Genomic DNA, 25,520 nt, shown 5'->3' on the forward strand with positions numbered 1-25,520 from the left:
GAAAGGAATTTAGGAAGAAGCGTTTCTACCAAAATGATTATGCATAAAAGCCGGGATATTAGCAGAAGGATGAGGAATTCCAAATTTTTCGGGAACAGAAGGTTGGTGTTACCGATTCATGCAAAGGCATGGTTTATCAATGCACATAAAAACATCAATTTCACAAAAATTACCAGCAGATTATTAGGAAAAAATACTGGAATTCCATAAATTTGTAATAAAGGCACGAAAATTAACTTCTTTTAAACTTGGCCAAATAGGAAATATGGACGAGATCCCACTAACTTTTGATGCACCATCCAACAAAACTGTGAATATCAAACGGCCTAAAACAGTGTCAATAAAACCACTGGGTAAGAGAAAACACATTACACAGTAGTTTTGGCCTGCTGTACTGATGGCACAAAACTACCACCATTTTTAATATTTAAAAGGAAAACTGTTCATATTCATCCAAAAGGATGGATGAATGAATATGGAATGAATTTATGGCTCCAAAAAAATATGGGCAAGGCGTCCTGGTGGTCTCTTAAGGAAACCATCTCTTCTCTTTTGGGACCAGTTCAGAGCCCATAGAACTGAAGTAGTCATTAAAAAGAGGGTGAAGGAATTAAATATGCAGGTAGTTGTCATTCCTGGCGACTGAATGAGAACTGAATGACAACAAAAAGTACCATCAAATACGGTACTTTTTCATTTTTTTTTCAGCTTGTATGATTGTCTATGAAAAACAGAATAAAACTGATCCTATGAATATGCCAACAGATTGCTTGCTGAAACGAAGACTTGCAAGATAATTCACATATACATCTGTTTACACAAAATTTGTGAGAGAACTATTGACAAATTTCAATTTAAAAATTCTTTGTCGATCTGGGCTGACTACATAAAAAACTTCTTTAGCTGGAAAGCTTCTTTTACTGTTTTTTAAAACAGTGTATGCCAAAGAGACATGGTAAAAAATAGCAGCTGAATTGTCGGCTAACACAATATCAGCAAAAAACAGCATCTAGAAAAAACTCAATAAATATGCTGATCCAGTTTGTTTGTTTGTTGTTATTTGGTTTTTAGGAGCATTAGCAACTAAGGCCATATTGCTCCGGGAATATGCGGTGGTCATTCCCTTGACCTTTCTGCATCCTCTGTATTTGGTGGTGACGGGCTCGAACCTCAGTCTAATCAAGAGGTGTGTGCTACGCACTGCTGCTCCTTCCCATCTGGCTACGGAGGTGCCCGCTGATCCAGTCTTGCGTACACAGAAGGTAATGATGCTAAAGTAAAAGCTTTCAATAACTTGAATACCATACATATCTTTTCTTCCATTTTCTTATTTGGGACACTTTATGAGTTCCTTTCTTTGTGTGATTGACCTACTTTTTGGGCCTTCAAAGCATGTACTCATACTTACGTTACAGACAATAATATTAATATTATTGTTTTAATATAAATAGCATCAACAAAAAAGAAAATCCCCTATTTATTTAAAACTAAAGCCAAGAACAGTGCCTGTGGAATTATCTATATAAAAGGCATGCAGCAGAAAGAGAATATCTATGACATAGTGAGAGGAGAGACAAGTCATTAATTAACCTAACTGCCCTCCTTTAAATGGAATCTTTAAACCTGAAAGAGGTTTTGGGGGCATTGCTCTAGATCTGGAAACAATATTCCACAATAGGGCGGATTTTGAATTTGTGTACAGTGAGCAGCTGTTTGGAAGAAAAGTGTAACACCTAAATGAAAGAGAAAACCCAGTCTTTTAAATGCAGAGGAAGCAATATTTGTGATGTGGTTATGCCAAGACAGATTAGAATTCAGGGTAATCTCTAATAGAGATATTTGATTGTGTCTAGACCATCAGCATCTCGACCAGCTGGGTCCGTGTGACTAGAAAACGGAAGCCAGCTGGAGTTGTGAACATTAAAATCATCAAGGAAAATTACATTACTGTTAGGCAAACTGGACTGGATAAAGTAAAATTGCAAAGAGAGGAAGTCAAAGAGTTCCAAGTGATTTGTCAAGTTGGAAGAACGATAAAGGCAACAGATGAATTTGACAGAATGAGACAGAGAGAGAGATTTCAAGCCAGAGAAGATCAAAATGAGTAGATTTCAAATTATTGAGTCTCTGAGATAGAATATCAGAGTGGACATATGAAAAAGTACCACCTTTGAAGTGAAAGGAATCATGCAGTGAATAATTTACGGCAACTGAGATGAGAAGTGGTTGAATCAACCAATAACTGGGATTCTATTAGAAAAACTATGTGTGGTTTGGCAGACTGTAAGTGGAAATGGACATCACTGACATTGGAACTGAGCCCACATATATTTTTAAAATGAATGAGGAAGTGTTTGGAAGGTTTAGATCTTTTCACAGATAAGTTTGTTCTAATAGTTTCACTATTCAATAGTAATAAAAGGTAGGGAAGACATGCTGTAATGAAGATTTTGGATAGGCATACACACAGCAAGAATATACCCAGCATCTTGACATAATGTGGCCTCGACAATGTCCCCCTCCCCCAAATACTCAGACTCCCTCCAGTCACTATCTGGCAGAACACCAACAATGAGATTATACACTAGCTGATACAGAAGCCTACTAGAGAGTTACCAATAGGTTCAGTCTATTGGACTATCTAGCAGCCAACCTGTGAACAATGTTTTAGAACTCTACCATTGAAATGTAGGGAAGATTGGACCTTGCCCTGATGTCCATCCCTCAAAAGACATCAATCATACTGTATGATGGAAGAGATGGGCGGGGGGGCTGCCGGAGCTTCTCTGGAGACTAAACATGGGTTCCACCACTTCAAGCCTCCAATAAACAAAGTAGTGCTACTGTACCAGTTGATGAGTTATCTACCACCTAGCACTGCCTGGTAACATTGGGGGGGGCAACATTATACCGTGTGGTGTGGACACCACACCTCAACCCCTTCTTACATTGGTTTGCACCTGGGTGGTTACCTCCAGTAAGTGCCATATTTCAGGACTTGCACATGGCGGGTTATACTCTAGGTTACTAATAGTCTCCACTATTGTGAAGGTGCAACAGACTATTTAGTTGCCAGAGAATGACCAGACTTTGCTGAAATTTGGTCTAATTGGCTTGAATGTCACCTGAATATCAGTTTCGTTGTTTGTTATTTGGTTTTTAGGAGCATTAGCAACTAAGGCCATATTGCTCCGGGGGGGGATATGTGGTGGTGATTCCCTGACCTTTCCGCATCTTCCGTATCTGGTGGGCACAGGCTCGAATCCTGATCTAATCAAGAAGTGTGTGGTACACACTGCTGCTCCTGTCCACCTGGCTATGGAGGTGCCATATATCAGTTTCATCGGTGTTTAAGACTCCCAGGTAGCAACCCAGCTTGACATACCTGAGAGAAAGTCTGTGACAGCCTCAAGGACCAAGTAAGCAGCCAAGTGATGATTGTTTGTTTGTTATTTGGTTTTTAGGAGCATTAGCAACTAAGGCCATATTGCTCCGGGGATATGCGGTGATCATTCCCTGACCTTTCCGCATGTTCCATATTTGGTGGTCACAGGCTCGAACCCCGGTCTAATCAAGAAGCGTGTGCTACGCACTGCTGCTCCTGCCCACCTGGCTACGGAGGCGCCGCCAAGTGATGAATGGAAGAAAAATTTTTTCAATTAAACATGTAAAAGTTATTAGTGGTTAATGGTGTATCTTTAACCATTAATACTGGGTCATGCATCTCTACACAGAAAAGTAGTTGTGGGTTTATATTTCAAACAAACATTAAGATCATTTCTCTGAGCTAATGTGAGGATACTTTGAAGGCCAAAAATTTATGCCTATCACTGGTAAATTAATTATATAAATGTTTGCAGTGAAATATAACCTACAAAATTTAAAAGCTTTCATTTTGTCAAAAATATTGTCCCATAAAATCTGTGATATGGGAAAAGGCAAATTAAAGTTGCCAACAACAAACTTTCGGCTGAACACCAAATGCTCAGATGCAAGCCAGTTGTCACAGACATCTTTTAAAACTGGAGGAAGAAAATACACTGCATATAGTCATAGCTACTGAGACAACAATAAAATGTCACTGTAACAAACTCAAAACGGTTACTTTCATATATGACAACTTTAATTATTCTGAACTCTGAATGCCAAAGATGGAAAAATAATCACTCCGCAGTTCCAACAAACAAAAGGATGAACTGCATAATCAAAATTATGCTGCAGAGTTCTGTAACCAGGCGATGAAACCAATTGAAAATCCTAGGAATCCAATCTAAAACAGAAAATTAAGATTTTAATTAATTTTTCATGTTTCTTGTGCTGTAAAATATCAAAAATTACGGATTAATAAAAATATATAATTAAAATATTATATATTATAATAATTAGTATAATGTAATTTATTTTTAGTGAAAATAAGATTTAGTAACAAGGGAAAAGAATTTATGTAGCAATTCTTAAAACTCACAGTAAATCAGGACAGTAGGAGGGCTGAGGCATACGGCGCCCTTGTTTCAGATATTGCAAGATGTCCCAATTATCAACATCAGGATAAGGAGTTACTCCACGTGTCATTAATTCCCACAGTACCACTCCATACGACCACTGTAAAAACAATTAACTTTGCATTATATATACATATGTATATATATATTTTTATCATCTAAAATATACTGCAACAACAAAACACACACATTTGGTTGGTTGGTTGGTTGGTTGTTGGGTTTTATTGGCGCATTAGCAACTAAGGCTATAATGCGCCAAAACCAGGTTATATATAAAAATTTGAATTTCACTGACCTAATTACTTAGGTCACCATGTCAATCACACACATTTAACTGTGCTGAAGTTGTGGAGGGCAATGCTGGCATCTCAGTGGTATAAAATCCTTTCCTACTTGGAAACAGAATTGTCACTTTAATTTCCATTTATTAATATGGTGAACTGAATAATTAAGAATTTCCATTTATTTGCAAGGACCATCCAGAAACAAGTATCAAAAGTGCTTTCTGAGATGACCTGCTTTTGGACTGTCATCAGCACTCCAACAGACAAACTCAAATGACAGGTCTAAAATTATCATAAGAGAAAATATACAGGAAAATTTAACTAACAGATTAAAATTATCTGCCACAAAACCTTTGTACTAAATATTGATTGTTTGCTGAGATGAATTACTACACTAAGCTTTATTCACATGTGAGTCTAAATTAAATATTTTTTGCATTATAATAATCTTCTGGCATATTAAAGCCAATGAAAATTTAATCGCTGAACTTATAAATTCTTCAGTAATGAAAAATATCTGACAGACATAAAATTTTAAACTCACAGGACTTTTTATTTTAATGGATGCTAATTCTTTATTCTATATATCATAAACACGGGTAATTAATAATTAAAATGCTATGTATGCAGAATAAATTACTTATAAACTGCAGACTGGGCTAGCCAGGTGGGTAAAGTGCCTGCCTGGCAACCCAAAGTCATTAGGGTTCGAATCCCGCCTCGGGCTTGGATCAGAGTAAAAAATGCAAAACTTTGGAAGGTGCATTATGGCCACAGAAGTCGATGCGCCAACAACTAATAAAAAAAAAAAAACTTACAAACTACAGTAGATTTCTTAGAATCCATAATATAATCCAAATATTCTGAATGCAGAGAAGAAATTTCACTTTGTTTGTTCTGTAAGTCTTGATTTTTGGATTTTGTTGCTGATTTAGTGTCATTAAAACCTTTAGTTTTATACACATCTCTTAAATGAGAAGCTATCATCCAATTGTTCAAATCTAGAATTTATTTCCTACCATTGTTTAGCACATATTAGCCTTTAGCTGCCATTGCACTATAAAACCACTAATAATAGCAACAACAACCAGAATTTATCAGGATATTTAGTACTGGGAGTAGTGCTGTCAGTAAAATAATTCAATTTCAGGAGCTTATACAGTGTGTCTCAAAAATATTGGTACAAACATTTAGGTGAGGTAGGTAACATCTAAAGGAATGTGAATCGCATAGGAACCCATAACCGGAAACGTCACGGGAAAGTAGTAGCAGAGGCACAAGAAGCAGAAATGACACAAGACAGTAATTAGTGGCAAACATTTATTTGACATAATATTAACAATGGAGTACGAGATGGATGCATTTCATGATGTTACAACAGATGCTCGAAGGTTCCACCATGAGACGCAATGCATGCATGACACCGACACAGCATGGATTGGCGGACACTATCGAACACACCTGGAGTTTCTTTGACAGTAGCAGCAGCGCAGACAAGTCTCACCATAAGATCCATTTACATCTCCACAGGCGATTCATACATGATAGATTTGAGGGCCCCCCACAGAAAGAAATCAAGGCTCGATTAATCAGGTGAGTGTGGGGGCCAGACAACAGTCCACCACGGCTAATCCATCGACACCCAAAACGCCTGTTCAAATGGTCACGAACACACCTTCCATAATGGGCAGGTGCCCCGTCATGTTGAAACCAAATGTGGCATCTCACATTTGCTGGAACATCATCAAGTAACCCTGGTAGAACTTGTTCAAGAAAGATCCGATATTTAGTGGAGTTCATGCGGGATGGTAACAGGTATGGGCCGACTAAGCAGTCACCGACCATACCTGCCCTCACATTTATTGCGAAGTGATGTTGTGCCGCATTGGGGCGCACACCGTGTGGGTTGTCATGAGCCCACACATGAGCATTGTGCTGATTGAATACGTCTTCCCGAGTGAAATAAGCCTCATCCGTGAACAAAACATAGGCTGGAAAATTCAAGTCTTGAACACTTTCTTGGAGAAACCACTGTGCAAAAGCCACACGTGCAGGATGATCTTGGGGGGAGCAGTAACTGAACTATTTGGAGATGAAAGGGGTGTAAGGAATCGTCGTGCCAGACACGCTGTACACTGCAATGAGACACTCCTAAAGCAGAGGCAACGGCACGTGTGCTGGTAGTAGGATTATTCTGGATGGCATTCAACACACTTTCTTCCATGGCGGGAGTTCGCGTTGAACGTGGTCTGCCCATACTACTCCTGTTACCTCTAAATGGCCCATAATCGCACAAATTTTGATGCACATGTGCAAACAAACGGTGGTCCGGTACATGTCTGTCTGGGAAGCGTTCTCCATAAATTCGTTGAGCAGCTCGTCCATTGCCCTCTGCTAATCCATACACTACGTGCATGTCTGCCAGCTCAAAGTTCATATATCGATGCATGCTCTTCGTGCAGCGACTACTGCTTGAATGAGTAAACCAGAAATTTTCCCTCTTGCAAACTGATGAACAGCGCCGTCTACCAATTTAAGTGACGTTTCCGGTTATGGGTTACTATGCGATTCACATTCCTTTATATGTTACCTACCTCCCCTAAGGGGGGGGTAGGTAGGTAGGTAACATATTTTTGAGGACCCTGTATATATGAAAACCATTCTAATGTGCCACAAAATCAAATGATTGTTCTCTCACAGAATGTCAAAAAAGTGCTTGATTTCAACCATTAAGCTCAAAACAAAGCATTCCCTTACTTTAAGCAACTGCAAAGGGTAAATTAAAGTTTGAAAAGAGCAAAAATCACTTTTTTTTTTGAATCTATAAAAATCACCATACACTGAGTGATTAGGGAACATGCACTAATTGCAGTAGCAACCACATTTTTTGCACAATACTAAGTGGGTTTGTTTTTGTGTAAAGTTTAGTGGTTTTAATATCTTAAGTAAAGTTATTGTTTATGTCATTCTGATAATGACACAAGCAATAACAAAAAATGATTATGATAAAGTTATCATTTGATCATTCATTATAATTTGTTCATAGTAATTAAGCAGGCATATTTAATTTTTTTTAATCAATGAGCAATTCAGGAGATTTCATGATCAGAAGTGGCAGGAAATTTTGGTGCCAATTTTTTACCAAAGTTTCCAACTACTTCTGTATATGTAATAAAGTAATAGTAACAAAGTAATAGTAATAAAGTCATGTGTAATAAAGTAATATAATAAAATCATCTATCAAGCATAACTGCAGATAACAATAATTCTTTAATATTTTTCATTTATTTAAAAATTTATATTATAAATTATTTTATAAATTTAATGTAATACACATAAGGGCATCTATAAATTATTCACCCGATCATGAAGCTCAATTAAAATTTTATCTTAATACATATCTCAAAATCTCAAAATGATTTGATGCAGTTATCAGAGTAACTAAATGAGTTTTTTCTTGTGTGGTTGGCAACCTTGATCCCAGCAAATGCTGCAAAAGTGCAGGAGAAAGTAATGTGTGTGGTTGGCTGGGATACCAAATCTCCAGTGACTATAATGTAACCCTAACTTGTGACTTTTTAGTTACAAGTTAGGGTTACATTTGAAAGTGTCAGCAATTCTGCCCAGACACAGTAGGAGAAAGTATATGATGAGAGCATTGTCAATCAATTCAGCCCTGGAGAGATTGTGCAAGGCTCATGGAGAAGAATTTTTTTCAACGTGGTCTGTGCTTGTAAACTGGAGAGATTGTTTCTACAGGAATGAGATACACTTAAATAGAAAGAGTGCAAGAATATTTGCTGATGCTACCGAGGCAGTGTAAGGTGGGTCGGAAAACTACTAGCTTGGAGGAATCACAGACTAATAGATTAACAGTAGCCGCAGGCAGAGGTGAAAGTGATTCTTGTGCTGCTCCTATTGGAATGAGCAGCACCCTAGAAAGTGAGGTACTGGGAGTCATTATGGAAAAAGTAAATACATGGGCTGTGTTAGGGTAACTAAAAGTAAGAATAGGTGCATGTATACTTGCATGTACACCAATGCTAGGAGTATTATAAATAAATTTGATGAATTTGAGGTATTGGTCAAGACATCAAAGGCAGATATTGTCAGAATATCAGAGATGTGGTGTCATACAGATATAAGCCCATGTTAGCATCCAGTTGACATGGGTGGACAGTGCAGTGCTGAGTCAGTTTGGTGTGACATAACTACTGGGAAAGCAAAATTGAGAGTAGGAGTGTGTTATAGGCCTAATCACTCTGATGAGTACAATGAACAACTGTACAAAGAAATAAAGTGGGGCAATAAAGATTCTCTTATAATGGGGAATTTTAACTTCCCAGATATAGACTGGAACTTGTGGATTGGTCAGTCGCACACTACCAAGACTTTTGTGAATTTATTGGATGGTTGTTTTCTGCAGCAGATATCTACAGATATCTGTAATTACAGGTATCTACAGATATCTGTAATATCTGCAGATAAAGTTTCGGAAATTCAGGATGTATTTACCTAAAGTACTACAAAATCTATCCGCCAGGAAACATGCAGCTACAAATACTGTAAGTAAATACTGTACTTCACAGGGCAGTTCACAAGAGATTGAAACTTTATACTTAAAAAGTGCAAATTTTCCAGGAAATTAATTCTCACAACAAGAGAAATTTGCTGTTTTTCACAACCGTACAGACAAAGATGAGTACTTTCTGGAAAATATCGTTTTCAGTGATGAAGCAACATTACAACTGTCTGGTAAAGTTAACAGACACAATTGCCACATATGGGGATCTGAAAATCTCCACTCAGTTTGTGAACAGGAGTGTGATAGTTCCAAGGTAAACAAGTTGTGCACACTGTCTTTCAGCCAGGTGATTGGGTCAATTTTTCTTCCAGGAAAACAGTGAATTCCACAAATTGCTTAGTTATGTTCGAAATGTATGCTGCACCTCAGCTGGAAGATATGTAGCCATGTGCTCTATCAGCAAGATGGGGCACCACCAGACTGGACCTTGCAGGTGCATGATTTCCTCAATAAAAAATTTCCTAACTAATGGATCGGCCATGATGGTCCAATTTCATGGCTACCTCATTCCCTAGATATCACTCCTATGGATTTCTTTGTATGGGACTACATAAGGACAAGGTGTATACAAAAAAAAAGTCAACAATGTTACAGAGTTAAAAGACTGGATTGAACAGCAGTGACTTCCATTTCTCAAGAGATGTTTTAAAATACTAAATGAAATCTGTTGCCATCTTGGCTTTCTACGTGCTACCAAAGGTGTCCATGTGGAGGTTTACTGAAGTGCAGTTGTGTGATAAGAAATTCTTTGAGTTGCTTTATTAAGTGCAGAAAAATAAATTTTACAATATCTATTACAATAAAATTTTAATTGAGCTTCATAATCAGGTGAATAATTTATAGACATCCTATATTAATGCAGTGTAAAAAAAAAAGCTCAAAAATCAGAAATAGGATTCATGCAAAATTCTTGCAATTACCAACCAACAGTTGAAGATAGAAATATACACTTGCTAAAGTGATAAAAGTATACAGTAGCTAAAAGTATAATAAAATAATAAACACAATTGTATAGTCAAAGATATGTTATGTGAAAACTCTTTGGCCATTTCTTAAAATTTAAACCTTGAGGCCTAATATTTAGGGGACTAAAAAAGTTGAATTTTTTTTCAGCATTTTAAGTGATGTTTTTACTTTCATAGATATAAATTTTAGATCTAATAAAAGTGTCAAGTGATGCTTTTTTTGTAATTGTCTGCAATTGTATGTAATAAAGCATTAAACAAAAGCAGAATTGTGCATAATTCTATTTTAGATTAATTCTACTTGTGTGTGTGCGAACTTGTGTGTGTGCGAACTTATTTATCATGATGTCGAAAGTGTTTAAATAGTTTATTTCTTGATGTATGTGTACTTTTGTATGAGTCCAAAATCATTTCTTTCTATTTCAATGCAGAACAGTGTTATGTGAACAGATTTTAATTTCTGCATATTTGTCCACTTTTCACACACTTTTGAAAGATAATAGCATTTTGAACAAAAAACACGAAACAATAATAAAGTGCTGACATAAACTGCCTTTTTTTTTTTTTTTTTTTTTATAAAACTGTAAATGTAATGCTTAAACTTAATATAGCCAAAGAAGTTTTCTTTAATAAGGGTAACTATGCCAGATAATTTTTACCTTGAGAATTTTGGTTGAAGATTATGCAAAATATATTGCTTTAGGAAATAAATGTGATTCATTTTGGACAAAGTGTTTAAAGCATCATCGACCCATGGGTGAAATTCAGTATAGTTATGAATGCCACTAATTTAAGAAAGGAATAATAACTTGAGACCAATATATTCATCCAGAAGGTGGGGGGGGGGCTGAGATTATATAAAACACTTGCTAATAAGAGATAACAATCTGATTAAATTGATTAGTAAGATTTCCAAATATCACCACAATCATTAGGCCGTAAGCTCCATTGCAAAATTAATTTTCTAAAATTTGTAAAATAGCTAAGTTTGATATTAAACATAAAATATGAAACTTAGCTGTTTAAAAAAATACATTCTACAAAGGAGCTTTGGGCTTAATAATTGTTTAGGATTATTTCTATTGAAATCTGTACTTCACTCTCATTCACATTAAAAAATAAAAACAAATGAATATATGAGACTGGATAAAATTTTTAAAAATATCATAAATTCAAAGTTGATTCAATAACACATACAACATCAGTTTTTGTATTATAGGTGCCTTTCTCTAAACTCTCTGGAGCCATCCACTTGACAGGTAGCTTGGTTTTTTTATTATCACTACTGTAATAATCTCTTTCATAAATATCACGAGACAGTCCAAAATCAGCTACTTTCACAGTCATGTCTTCATCCAGCCTAAAAAAAATATATAAACTTCTAAAGCTATTTTGACAAATTAAAATGTGAAACCTTTAAAATAAATACAGATGTTTAGGTAGCTTTAATCAAGGTTTATAGGTTTATATATTAAGAATACAGTATAATGTATTCTTAAACTTATCCTGGATGGCTTTAAATCTAAAAAATAAAGGCATTAACAGGCATATGCTAGTAGCACATTGCGCATATTTCTTAAAATTGCCTGCAATTTTAAGAAATTTATAGATTCTGTTAAGAGTCTAATTTGGATTTGGATTTTTTTTTTTTTTTTTTGGAATGTTTGCATTTAATGGAGGCATCTCTATTTCACCTGAGGATACCTTTGCTGTCATCCTCAAGGCTCGTCCTATCTCATTCTTCTCTCTCCCTAAACTATATCCTCATTTTCCTACTCTCTCTCTCTTTTTTGGTCTCTGTCAGGAAGCTCAGACGACCCTGGCAGAGACCAGCCAGAGATTTTGGGGCTGCCTGGCTACCTCCCAGAGGTTAGTGGTAGGCAACATGGGGTCTCATCAGGGGACCCACAGCAAAAAGCCAGATGACAACACAACCCAACACTACACTTCAAAATATAACACGCTACCTACACACACTTCTGGCTTTCGCAGAGTATTGTTTTACTGCACAGAGTATACTGCGCAGCTGTGGGGAACATCAGACATGCCCCCAACCCAAACACTATACCACTATTAACTTCTTTAACCTGCCCCTTATTTTCCCCACCACAAGTCAAACTTACAGGTCTATAGATTCTCCAATTTGCCCATTGAACCACCGTTATGAATAAAAGAGAAATTTGCATATCCTCAATATGTAGGGACTTTCTTTGAATCCAAGGATACTCTCAGTATTATAATTAAAGGTTTGATTACTCTTTTGCTGTTTCTTTTATTATAATTGGATAGATTCCTTCAGCTCCAATTGCTTTGTTAACTTTCACCTGCAGTAATTTCTTTTCCAGCTTCCTTTCACTTAACATATAAAGGATATACCTTTATATGTTAACTAAAAGTTAATCATTTAACGTCTAGTTAGAATTCAGTATACTTCTGACATCCTCATCCCTAAAAATGTATTTCTGAATGCAGATGCCCAAATATTCAGTTTGTAAGCAACCTGTACAGAATCATGAATAATTAGGCCATCCATATCAAGTGAACTAATGATATATCAGCAATTTTTTTCTAATGTTAACAAGCAAAGAATTTCTTGCTACATTTCTTTGCATTCTTAAATTAAAAGATTTCTCATAATCTGCCTGCAGTTGAGCAGATTCATTTCAATCTGGCATGATGCAATTTCATTTTGCACTAAGACAATGTACTGCCTCACAAGATTAATTCAGTCATGGAATTTCTACATGCAAGGAGACTGAAACATTTACACACTTCCATATATTTCAGATCCGGTTATGTCAGACTTTTGGCTGTGTAAGAAACTGAAAGATAATATGAGTGGAATTCATTGGGAACAGCAAAATACCAATGAGTACAATGTACCTTGCACACCTCCAAAGAAACCCTTGCACAGTGTTATGAGAACAGGATATATATGGAGGTAGCAACAGGGTGCAGACAAAAATGTGGAAGTTTGCACCCACACAAACTTCTGCTTCTTTGTCTACATAGTGTAGAAAAGAGAGATGCAAGTCTTACACTACGTCACAACCCCTGTAATAAATAAATGGAGGCAATTTTTGGACTGCACCTCATATATAGCCTGTCAATATATTCAGATCAAGCTTACAATCGACAACACCCTATGTAGATCACTGTTATCTACACTGACATGTAGAGCACCATGCTCTACATGTAGTTTCACATTTGGAGCAGAACATACAAAATTAATAATGCTTATATATTTGCTTAACTAAGGAAGACAAAAGAAAAGTAATACAGTATAATTTTAACGAAAGCCATTTTAATTAATATATTGAAGGATATTTACATAAAATTGATACTGATATAATCCTTGCATCATTTAAATACTCAAAACGATAAATTATTCTAGCAATTGTGCTTTTAAGTCATCATTAAAATGATGACTCAAATTTGGTATACCAGTAATATGGCAAAACACTGATACCTACCAGGCCACCAGTAGATTAAGCACAAAGGTCATTTTCACTTCACAAATATACCACCACTAAATAGTATTTATAAGGGGTTATTGACCTGTGTTTCCTAATATGCTATATGAATTTAAGTCTCAAGTCTCTATGCCTGCAGCCTCATATGTGTAATTAAATTTTTGCCTGCATATTAATCTATATTCTAATTTTATAAACTGCTTTATTCTCCTGACTACACAAAATAACTTGTGTGTCTTGATATTTTATGTAATGCATACAAATAAATATTGTAATCACATTTTAAATTAAAGAATAACTTGATCTTCAATGATACATAGCATTTAACTTACATGCAGTTTCGAGCAGCCAGATCACGATGTACAAATTTTAAATCTGAGAGATATCTCATTCCAGAAGCTATCTGAACACCAAACTGAAGTAAATCTTTGAGTGTAGGAGACTGAAATGAATGAAGATATGTTATCTGTCGGAACAAATTAACAAAAGTATAACAGTTTTTCAGACTGCTACTAGCTACATTACAGAGTCTAATAGAATTTGAAATTTACATACTAGCATGACTGTAACTTAGAAATATACTGCTTTCAATTTTAGAATATTTCAAAACGAAAACTATTATTACTAGCAATAATATTAACTCTCATTTCATTTAATTTCTACAATACTACTATAATGTATCCTTAGCAGTGGTATTGTAGAAATGATAAGCAGCTTGGAGAAGTGGCACTGCATAACAATGCAAAAAGAAGCATATTGAAAAAAGACCACAGCTGCTATCCATTTTACAAGGCATGGTGTGGTGCCCTGAGTTTTTTCTGCACAATATGCAGATTTCTATTTTATTTATTTTGCAATTCTAAGGCTGTCTTCATGGAATGCACAGTACTGTCAGAGAAAAGGAAACTTCTTTTAGTTTCAGTGCTATGATTAACATCTTAAGTGCTGTAACAGTTAATAAATAGTATTTTGCAGGATATCTCATTATTATTAGTAATAGTACTGTAAGAGTATAAATGTATTAGATAAAGGAACGATATATACAAAGCTCTTTACAAAAAAACTTAACAACCAGGACAGTCTAAAATACAGGTTAGGAAAGTTAACAAAACTGAAAAATAAAGTTGGGTTCCCAATTAAACAAGATTATAGGAGAGGGGATTGCAGCCAAATCCAAATGTGGTTGTGAAAACAAAAAAAGAAAAGAAAGAAAACAAAAATAAGTTGAGATTTTGTGAGAAAAAAAAGAGAATAATATAAAATTTTAGAATTTAGTGTTGTTATAGCAGTGTTTAAGGATCTAAAGGCACTAGAGGTTCCCCCATCTCCGTAGGTAAGAAATACTGAAAAGACAATCTATTTATAAGGTCACAGCCTAGGCAGGAAGAAGCCAATTACATTAACCACTTGATCATGTGGAGGGCAAAAGTACTGGCACACCTGAATTTCTTTCTGATCACATGGTTGTTGATGGCAGATGACCATCATTGGATGGCTAGTGGTGGTCATTTGCCATCGACATCCTTTGGAGACTGTAAACATATATTATCAACATGGAGAGGTGGTTGTTGGAAGACAACAGAGACTGCATCAGATGGGACAGAAGAAAGCTGACTGGTAAAGTGGGGGGGCAGAAGCTTAAGACTATCTCACCTGAAAGATACAATGAAGGCTCTGAATGTTGTCAATGTTGGAGGGAGAAATCTATTATCTTCTTTGATTGGGATTTAGATTTGATCATAACTATGAGAAGTGTCACAGTCTGATCACCACATAATACCTGTAGTCCCAGGATATTACAGCAAAATAATCAGCTGAAAGTTGGAAACAGATCTGGCTGTGTCAATAAGAGTGCCCATGTAACCTGAAACATTGGAAAAAAACATCAATTTAGCAGTGTACCTGGATGAGTTCCATAGGAATATCAGTGGAGAAATCAAGGGTACCTGCACTGCACTATAGAAAAATCAGGTGCAGGTAAGAGGGATTAAGCACTGCAATTCTGAATATTCTAATTCTGAATAATCTATTCATTATCCACTCTTACGCTTACACCACTGAAAGAGAACTAAGGCTGAAATTAAATAAATTACATCACTAATAACCATATATGAAAAACAAAGTTAGTCCAGCACACTCAAATTAGAAGCTCCAAATGAAATGAAAAACAGAAAAGTTCCAGTGGAGAAAGTGATTTATTAAGTCTATGCTTGCTTTAACATTCCTTTAGTTTGAGATCAATTGTTAAAAACACATAATCAAAATGTTGCTCTCTCAGTATTTAACTAACAAGAATGCTGGTGTTTATACCTTATAAAGCATTGGTTATCATATTGTCCCCCCAGTGATCTAATCTGACTTTAATTTGGCACTATCCAATTAGAAACTAATAAAATAATACTAGTAATCAGCAGCATGAGTCATCTAGTTTGGCAGATGTAATCATATGGACAATCATATCATATGGACAATCAGAGTAATCATATGGACAATCAGAGGGCCTTTGGTAGAAAGATTATTACAGTTTTTCACAAGCTGGGATTGATTCCAGAGATAACAGTGCAAAGTTGTTTGTTATTTGGTTTTTAGGAGCATTAGCAACTAAGGCCATATTGCTCCGGGGATATGCGGTGGTCATTCCCTGATCTTTTCCGCATCGTCCGTATTTGGTGGTCATGGGCTCAAACCCCAGTCTAATCAAGAAGCATGTGCTACACACTGCTGCTCCTGCCCACCTGGCTATGGAGGTGCCTCGTGCAAAGGGCTTTATTCAATACATAATCCTATATGGAATGATTTATAATTTTTATGATATGTTGGCATCTAATGTTAGTCAGTATTAATATAATTATGGTCAACAAATAATTATTACTTATATGGTATGTTACACTGGTGAACTTCAAATAAGACTTGGGTCAGTAGTAAGTGTCATAAGTTTCATAGAAGTTAAAGGCGGAAAGATCATATTGAGTGTGAATGTGAAAGAATTCCAAAAACAAACAAATAAAAAAAAAAACTTGTATCATATTGGCCTTATAACTGCAAAGAAATTAAGCTTTTGAGCACAGAAAAAAACCAAAAAAAAAAAAAAAAACATATCTATGTGTTCCACTCTTCTGTAAGTATTTATCCAGCTGATATTTGGATTTTCCCCAAGTCATCAGCCTTGATTACCAATGGAAGTAATTGATTCCAATGATTAACAGCTGACTAGCTAAAAGAAATTGATCAAATTCATAAAATCTCAAATGAAAGGAGGTTGACTGCTTAGGTGATAAATATGACAAAATTTGTTCTAGTGAAACTAGGTGCCTCCATAGTCAGGTGGGCAGGAGCAGCAGTGCGTAGTACACACTTCTTGATTAGACCAGGGTTCGAGCCTGTGACCACCAAATACGGAGGATGCAGAAAGGTCAGGGAATGACCACTGCATATCTCCGGAGCAATATGACCTTAGTTGCTAATGCTCCTAAAAACCCAACAACTACTACTCTAGTGAAACTGAAAACTTCATATGAATATATATGTTTTTATTTCTAATACAATAAGAATTGCATAGAAATAACTTGCCAGAGTCCATAGTGGCTATTATTTGTTTTTGAGGGTATAACTGTGTTACTTCCTCAGTAATAAAATAAGAGCTCATGGCATATTACAATACAAGATTATAACTGAAAAACAGATGCCAGTAGGACAAGGGGGGGGGAGTGAAATGCTACTGTAATACAACATGAAATTTATATGGCTCAATTCAATACTATACAAAGATAAAATACAAAGCAGTGAAGGTCAGAGGTTATATTTCAATACAGTTACTGAAATAATTTTAAAACTGTATACATTTCTGCATTCAGTTTTTGCCCTGAGAATTATTTGATCCTTCCAGTGAACTAGAAGCAAACTTTTTACCTCCGCGGTTTGGGCTTATGCTCACATTACAGATAATACCATCCAACAAACTGATGTAAAGTGCTAATACTGTTTTCTACAAATAGTACCATCAAAAACATGAATCTGCTATTTGTATAAAAGTCAGAGTACCCCGTGCCAGTTGTTTAAAGACTTACTGGTCTTTCATTGGACAACGGATGACTTCTATTAGTGAATGTATGCAGATAGTTGAAAGTGTTTTGGTCCTTCCAGTGACAGAGGTGAACTTTTTTACCTCAGTGCTGAATAAGGAGTGTTTGTACGCTCCAGCTTATTTCAAAACAGGCATATTCACTCATGTGGAATTTATTAGACAGCAACGAAACAATTAACCTCTTGTAACTCTAATAAATTGGAACGAAAACAGAAAATACTGCATTGTCATCATTTAGAGAAAACTAGTATGTGGAAAGATATGATATTATTCCTAAATTCAGGAAAGTAAGAAAAAACAAAAAAAAAAAAAAAAAAAGTTTGTCTGTCAGATATTTTGCAATGGATGCAAGGTTAGCAGTGTAGGAGACGTTGATGGACAGACAAATACAACCCAGTCTTAAAGTGAAATGTTTGTAGACCAAATAATGGGCCATTATATTATTTAAACCATGCAGTGGAAAAGAAATATAACTTTAAATTTAATGAACCAAAAGTATCTACTCCTCTAAGAAAACTGTTAACTTGTAAAACTGGTATATATCAAAAAAAATTTAATTACATTATATTGTAAGAAAAGGATAACTCACAAAATAATCAGAAATTTCAGTAAGGGCAGAAGCAAAAATACATAAATAGCTCACCATATATGTAGAAGCAAAACTAAACCAGACTTTATAGTTAACAGTATCTGAACTTTCAATGTTTGAATCACTCATACATGTAGAGGATGATTCAAAAAAGAAGGGTAAACACTTTCAGATGTTTGTGAAATACCAATCATGCATATGACAATATATTTTCAAATAACAAAGGATAAATTAATTCTGTTTTTTTTTTTTTTTAAATTCTTGATAGAAATTTAATTTCTGTTACATCTGCAGAAGAACACAATAAAAATGACTTCTCCATGGCAAAAAAAAGCATTTTGTGGCATCCAGTTTGCAAAGCCAAATTAAGCATCTAGTGCCTAACGTAACTTTTATACATGCTACACAGCATAAGTCAAGTTACAAGTGGTGTAAGCAGACTAAAAGCAAAAGCTATATCTGTAAGGAAAAGAGTCCAGGTTACCCCAATAACACTGATAAAGCAAAACAACATTTAAGAGAAGTCTTTCAGCAAAAAAAAAAAAAAAAAAAAAAGGGGGGGGGGGATTGGATTCTGAGCATTTTCAGTGATGAAGCTATTTTTCACTTGAGCAAGAAAGTGAACTAGCACAAAGTTTGAATGTGGGAACTAAAAGTCCTCATTAAATCATCAAGCATGAATGTAACAACAAAAATAGGGTGTTTAATGCCATTTCATATATAAAAATTTATGGCCCTTTCTTCCTATGGAAAAGAACACAAATGGGAATGTATACCTGAACATACTGAATAGTTTATACCTCAATTCTACTGATTGGCTATTCTACTCATTTCATCTTTAAGGACAAAAATGCACTTTCCCCTCACTTGCATGTTGTATGTGTGAGAATCTCAATAACAGACTATCTGAGCAAGAATGGCATGACATATGCTATCTCCCCCCGCCCTCCCCTCCCATCTCTGAACAAACAACCATATGACTTATTTTTGTGGAGCTTTATAAAGAATGCTGCATTTATGTCACAAATGCCACAATTCCTGAAGTAAAAAACAGGTTGCTAAAGTAGTGACATCAATTGCCACAAACATGAGAAGAAACAGACTATCAAATCAATGTCTACTGTGTGACTTCTGAAGTTTATATTGAGGGACTACAGAGTTCTCTTCAATCAAGGCTGTAGTCTATAGGAAACTTTCTGAGATTTTCTGTTCACCTGTGTACATCCCAACAATTTTTATTTCTAGAATTTTGACAAACAGTTTACTTCTTTTTGAATCATCAGAAGATTAGCAGCACTCACAGCTCACATTAGACTTGAACAGAAGTTCAAGTCTAATGTGAGCTGTGAGTGCTACTAAATAGTCTTTTTTTTTTTTTTTTTGAAAAAAACATGAGAGGTATTAGAACCTATATTATTTAGTACCGTGCTTGGGATGGAGGTTGAGAAGACAAAAGAAGATATTTGTTGACATTGGACTTGAACTTCTGTAGACTGTAATTTTCGGGAAATACGTACATAGGAAGGTTGTTCCAGAAAACGGCAGTTGAATGAATAAACAAGGAAGATGAAAAGAAGATATTTGTTGACATTGGACTTGAACTTCTGTAGACTGTAATTTTCAGGAAATACGTACATAGGAAGGTTGTTCCAGAAAACGGCAGTTGAATGAATAAACAAGGAAGATGAAAAGTTGCTTCTTTGAGTTTGAAGTTGGACAGTAAATGGATGTTGGCTGGTGGCGACACATGTTAGGGCTGTTTTGAAAGAGAGAGTGGGAATTATAGAAGCCAATTCAGAAGAACAGTGCCCATGGAAGTATCTGTAGAAAAGGCATACAGCAGAAACAGTACATCGAGACAGTGAGTGGAGAGACTCTGTTAGAGATGAATCATTAATTAACCAAACTGCCCTCTGCTGAATGGAATCCAGAAGCCTGAGAGAGGTTTTGGAGGCACCGCCCCAATTGTGGGAACAATATTCCATGGCAGGAAGGATTTGCGATTTGTATAGAGTGAACAGCTGTTTGGTAGAAAAGTAACGGCAAGAGCAAAAGAGAAAACCAAGTTTTTCAGATGCAGAGGAAGCAATATTCAAATGGGGGTTCAAAGGGCTGTGCATGCACAATACATGATTTCTCTAGAAAATCACCTAGCCTCTCAATCCCACTCTCACCTCCACGCTGGTGAACCCTGAGGCCTGAGAAACCTAGTGGAAGGTTCGGTTATAACTCCAGCGGAAAACTAAGTCAGGTGCTAACAAGAGATGGGAGACTGTGCAGGGCCACATTCAACATGCTATGAAACTGGGCTTGTGCAGTTGTCACCAACAAGGTAAGTTGGGAGATCTAGGTCTGGTGGCAGAAGAGCTTCTTAAAAGCCAACGACAGCAACCACAGCCTCAGACAGTGAAGGTTACTACCTGCAGGGGAGGCAAGGGGAAACCACCCTGTTACTTTTTTTTTTCCCAAGAAAACCAATGATGAGCAGTCAAAGAGGAATTAGAGTAACTGGCAATTCTGGGATCAACAATGCATATAGGCAATGTGATGTCGGGCCCGACAGGGAAAGTAGTAGGGCTTTCCAGGACATCAGCAACTGAAATCTCTGTTTTGGAATTGGAACATGGAATGTACGCACTATGCTAGAGATTGAAAAATTAAAGAATGTTAAAAGAGAAATGAAAAGGAATAAACTAGATGTCCTTGGACTGGCTGAAACCCGTTGGAAAGATGCAGGAGAATTCCTCAGCAGAGAATATAAAATAATACATTCAGAAAGTGATAAAGGTCAGGGAGGCGTTGCAATTATTATGTAAAAACGTTTTTCATCATGATTGACAGTTGATATTGTAATAATATAAGTTTACATGCCATTATCAAACAGCAATGAAGACAGTAGAAGAGATCTATGAACAACTGGAAGAACTTCTGAGAAAAACAAAATCAAATGATAATATAATTATAATGAGAGACTGGAATGCAGTTGTGGGAGACAAAAGAGAAGGAAATATTGTTGGAGATTTCGAGCTAGGAGCAAGAAATTTGAGGGGACAACGACTAATTGATTTCTGTAGTCAAGGAAGATTTATAGTAGTGAAACTTGGTTTCAGGCGCCATTACGACGTAGGTATATGTGGAAAAATCCTGGAGATTCTTGTAGATATCAGTTAAACTACATTCTGGTGAAACAACATTCTGGTGAAACAAAGATACTGCAATCATGTAAAAAAAGCCATGTCTTTTCCAGGAGCAGTGACCATTCAGTGGTGAAAATGATAACAGAACTAAAGCTAAAGAAAATTAATAGAAAGAAAATAAATAATAAATGGAACCTAGAAAAACTAAAGAATGAAGAAATAAGAATACTGTTCCAGAATACTACAAACAGCTATAATGAGGTAAATAAGGAGGAAAGTATGATAAATAATATTGACCAGATGTGGAATAACATTAAAGAAACTATAAACAAAGCAGCTCATAAATTTCTGGGAAATGGAAACAAGGCAAAAAGAAAACCATGGATAACAAAAGACATCCTTCAAATGATGGATCAAAGAAGAATCTTCAAAAACATGAAAACAAAAGATGGAAAAAATAATTACCGTGCTCTCAAGAATGAAATTAATAGAGAATGCAGAAAAGCAAAGGATAAATGGTGGACAGAACAATGCCAAGAAATCAAAACCTTAATGCAGTATGGATGAACAGATAGGGCCTACAAGAAAATTAAAGAAATAACAAGAAAATGTAATGGAATTCGCTCCAGAGCAATCAGGAATGAAAAAGATAATGCCATTCTCAATGCTTATTTGGTTTTTTAGGAGCATTAGCAACTAAGGCCATATTGCTCCGGGAATATGAGGTGGTCATTCCCTTGACCTTTCCGCATCCTCCGTATTTGGTGGTGATGGGCTTGAACCCCAGTCTAATCAAGAAGCATGTGCTAAGCACTGCTGCTCCTTCCCACCTGGCTACGGAGGCACCCCATTCTCGATGCAAAAGAACAACAAGAGACATGGAGAAAGTATATAGAGGATTTATACATGGAACTATGTAGTTACACTTCTAAATATGATGAGAAAGGAGAACAACAAAACTTAAAACAAGATCAAATATTAAAATAAGAATTTAAGCTAGCTTTAAAATTACTTCCTAACAACAAAGCTCCTGGTATAAATAACATTACAGCAGAATTAATAAAGAACAGTGGAGATCAAGTCAAGCAATTACTATTTGGATTGATTTTGAAAGCATATAGTGAAGGAGAATGGCCAGAAGAACATTGTACAACCGTCATAGTACCAATACCAAAAATATCTGCACCAACCAAATGCAAAGACTACAGAACCATCAGCCTTATATCACATGCATCAAAAATTCTCTTAAAAATCATAAAAATGCGAACAGAATCCTACATCGAACACTTTTTAGAGGATACACAGTGTGGGTTCAGAAAGAACTTATCTACAAAAGAAGTAATAGGAACTTTAAGATTCTTAGGCGAAAGAATGATAAACAATGGCAGGAATCTGTATGTGTGCTTTATTGCCTGTGCAAAAGCATTTGACATGGTAATTTGGAATGAGCCCTTTCCTCTACTAGAAAACATGGGATGTCCACAAAGATTAATTAGGGTAATATTTGACTTGCATAAGAGACAAAAGGCCATCATCAGGTTAAACGGAGAACTGGCAGAAACAGCAAAAATAGGAAGAGGAGTGAGGCAAGGATGCCTACTTTCCCCAGGTTTATTTAATATATTTGCAGAATTAATAGTCAAAGAAGCATTTGATGATAAAAAGTTAGGTATAATGATAGGCAGAAGAACACTTAGCACAATCAAGTTTGCAGATGATCAGGTAATCCTTGCAGGTAGCCAGAGAATGTTATCCAATATGCTAAAACAGTTAACTAAGAAAGTGAAGAAATATGGAATGAAAATTAACACTAATAAAACAAAGATTATGATGATAAGTAAAGAGCCAAAACAATTTCACATTGAAACTGATGGAGAAAAAATAGAACAGGTAACAAAGTTCAAATATCTAGGACAGATTATAACACAAGATTCATCTTGCCACGGTGAAATCAGTTCAAGAATTGCGATGGCAAAACAAGCATTTAGAGGTAAAATCTTTTTTACTAAACCAAAGAAATATGTCACTAGACCTTAGAAAAAGAATTATGAAAACATACATTTGGTCAATTGCTTTGTATTCACCAGAGACATGGACATTAAACAAAACCAACTTGAAAAAACTAGAGGCTTTTGAGATGTGGTGCTGGTGAAGAATGGAGAAGATTAGCTGGACAGAAAAAATGAGTAATAACATGGTTTTACAACGTGTAGGAGAAGAAAGAGAATTGCTAAGAAGAATCAGAAGACAATGGATTGGACACCATGAGGTATAGAGGGATGTTACTGGATGTGCTGGAAGGCAAAATACTAGAGAAAAAAAAACAAGGATGACCAAGAAACACCATCATAAATACAATTCTGAAGGAAACTGGGCTTCGAAGCTATGCAGAAGTGAAACACCTAGCACAAGACCGGGAGAAATGGAGACAGCTCATCAAATGGACAAACCAGTTAATAGACTGATATACTGAAGAAGAAGGATTTTGACAAAACAATTTACTTCTTTTTGAATCATCCTACATATATATGGGAATATATGGATATATAAGCAGAATTAGAGAATTAAAGTACGTAAAGTACTACAAAATGCACAAAGAAAGAAATACTGAATAAGAATCAAATTATATGAAGAAATTATATAAAATATAAGAATTAAATTATATTAAGAAATATAAGAATTAAGTTATGTAAGGAAATTACATAAAGAATAAGAATCAAATTATTACATGAGTTATTAAGAGTAAAATAAACTCCATGTGAGCTGTGAGTGCTACTAAATAGTCATTTTTTTTTTTTTTTTTTTTTATGACAACCTCAAACACGAGAGATATTAGAACCTGTAGTACTTAGTACCGTCCTTGGGATGGAGGTTGAGAAGATGAAAGAAGATATTTGTTGATATTAGACTTGAACTTCTGTAGACTGTAATTTTCAGGAAATACGTACATAGGAAGGTTGTTCCAGAAAACAGCAGTTGAATGAATAAACGAGAAGATGAAAAGTTAGTTCTGTGAGTATTGAAGTTGGACAGTAAATAGATGTTGGCTGCATGTGTTCGGACTGTTATGAAAGAGCGAGTGCGAATTATAGAAGCCAATTCAGAAGAACAGTGCCCATGAAAGTACCTGTAGAAAAGGCATGCAGCAGAAACAGTATGTCTATGAGACAGCAAGTGGAGAGACTGTTAGAGATGAGTCATTAATTAACCTAACTGCCCTCTTCTGAATGGAATCTAGAAGTCTGAGAGAAGTTTTCGGGGCACCGTCCCAGTTGTGGGAACAATATTCCATGGCAGGGCAGATTTGCGATTTGTACAGAGTGACCAGCTGTTTGGAAGAAAAGTAATGCTGAGAGCGAAAGAGAAATCAAAGTTTTTTAGATGCAGAGGAAGCAATATTTGTAATGTGCTTGTGCCAAGAGATATTAGAAGTCAGGGTAATCCCCAAAAGAGATATATCACCTTACCTAGAAATCGGTGTCACCAAAGATAAGTATAGGAGCAGAAGAATCCTTTTTGGGAGATATAAGACAAGACTGAGATTTAGAAGGATTGAAATCAACTGGTCCTTGAGGTTGTCACAGACATTCTCTCAGATATGCCAGACAAGCTGTTCTTGCTACCTGGGAGTCTAAAACGCTGATGGAACTGATATTTGGGTGACACTCAAGTCAAGTGGACCCAATTTCGGTGAAGTCCGGACGGGCTATGACAGCCAAATCCTCTGCTTGCACCTTCACGATGGTGGGACTGTTAGTAATCCTGGGTATAACCTTCATGCACAAGTACATGGTGGGTGACCACCCAGGTGTGAACCAACGTAAGCAGGGGTCGAGGTGTGGCGCCCACACCACATGGAGCAACGCCGCCCCTCTATGTTACCAGGCAGTACTAGGTAGTA

General features: G+C 36.0%; 1 protein-coding gene across 3 annotated transcripts in view; it reads right to left on the reverse strand.

Annotated features, from left to right (window-relative positions):
- Positions 1 to 25,520, reverse strand: part of LOC150086931 (hepatocyte growth factor receptor-like) — a 193,660-nt gene that overhangs the window by 2,573 nt on the left and 165,567 nt on the right. For all 3 annotated transcript variants that reach the window (XM_090372829.1, XM_090372831.1, XM_090372830.1), the window contains exons 17-19: positions 14,142 to 14,251; positions 11,534 to 11,696; positions 4,466 to 4,602 (exon numbers count right to left, since the gene is read on the reverse strand). In XM_090372829.1, the coding sequence (XP_090228955.1) occupies positions 4,466 to 4,602; positions 11,534 to 11,696; positions 14,142 to 14,251 (410 nt within the window). The remainder of the gene's footprint in view (positions 1 to 4,465; positions 4,603 to 11,533; positions 11,697 to 14,141; positions 14,252 to 25,520) is intronic.

The sequence above is a fragment of the Mastigoproctus giganteus genome, chromosome 4 (assembly GCF_048544385.1).
Source record: "Mastigoproctus giganteus isolate SK-2022 chromosome 4, ASM4854438v1, whole genome shotgun sequence".
Lineage (NCBI taxonomy): Eukaryota > Metazoa > Arthropoda > Arachnida > Uropygi > Thelyphonidae > Mastigoproctus > Mastigoproctus giganteus.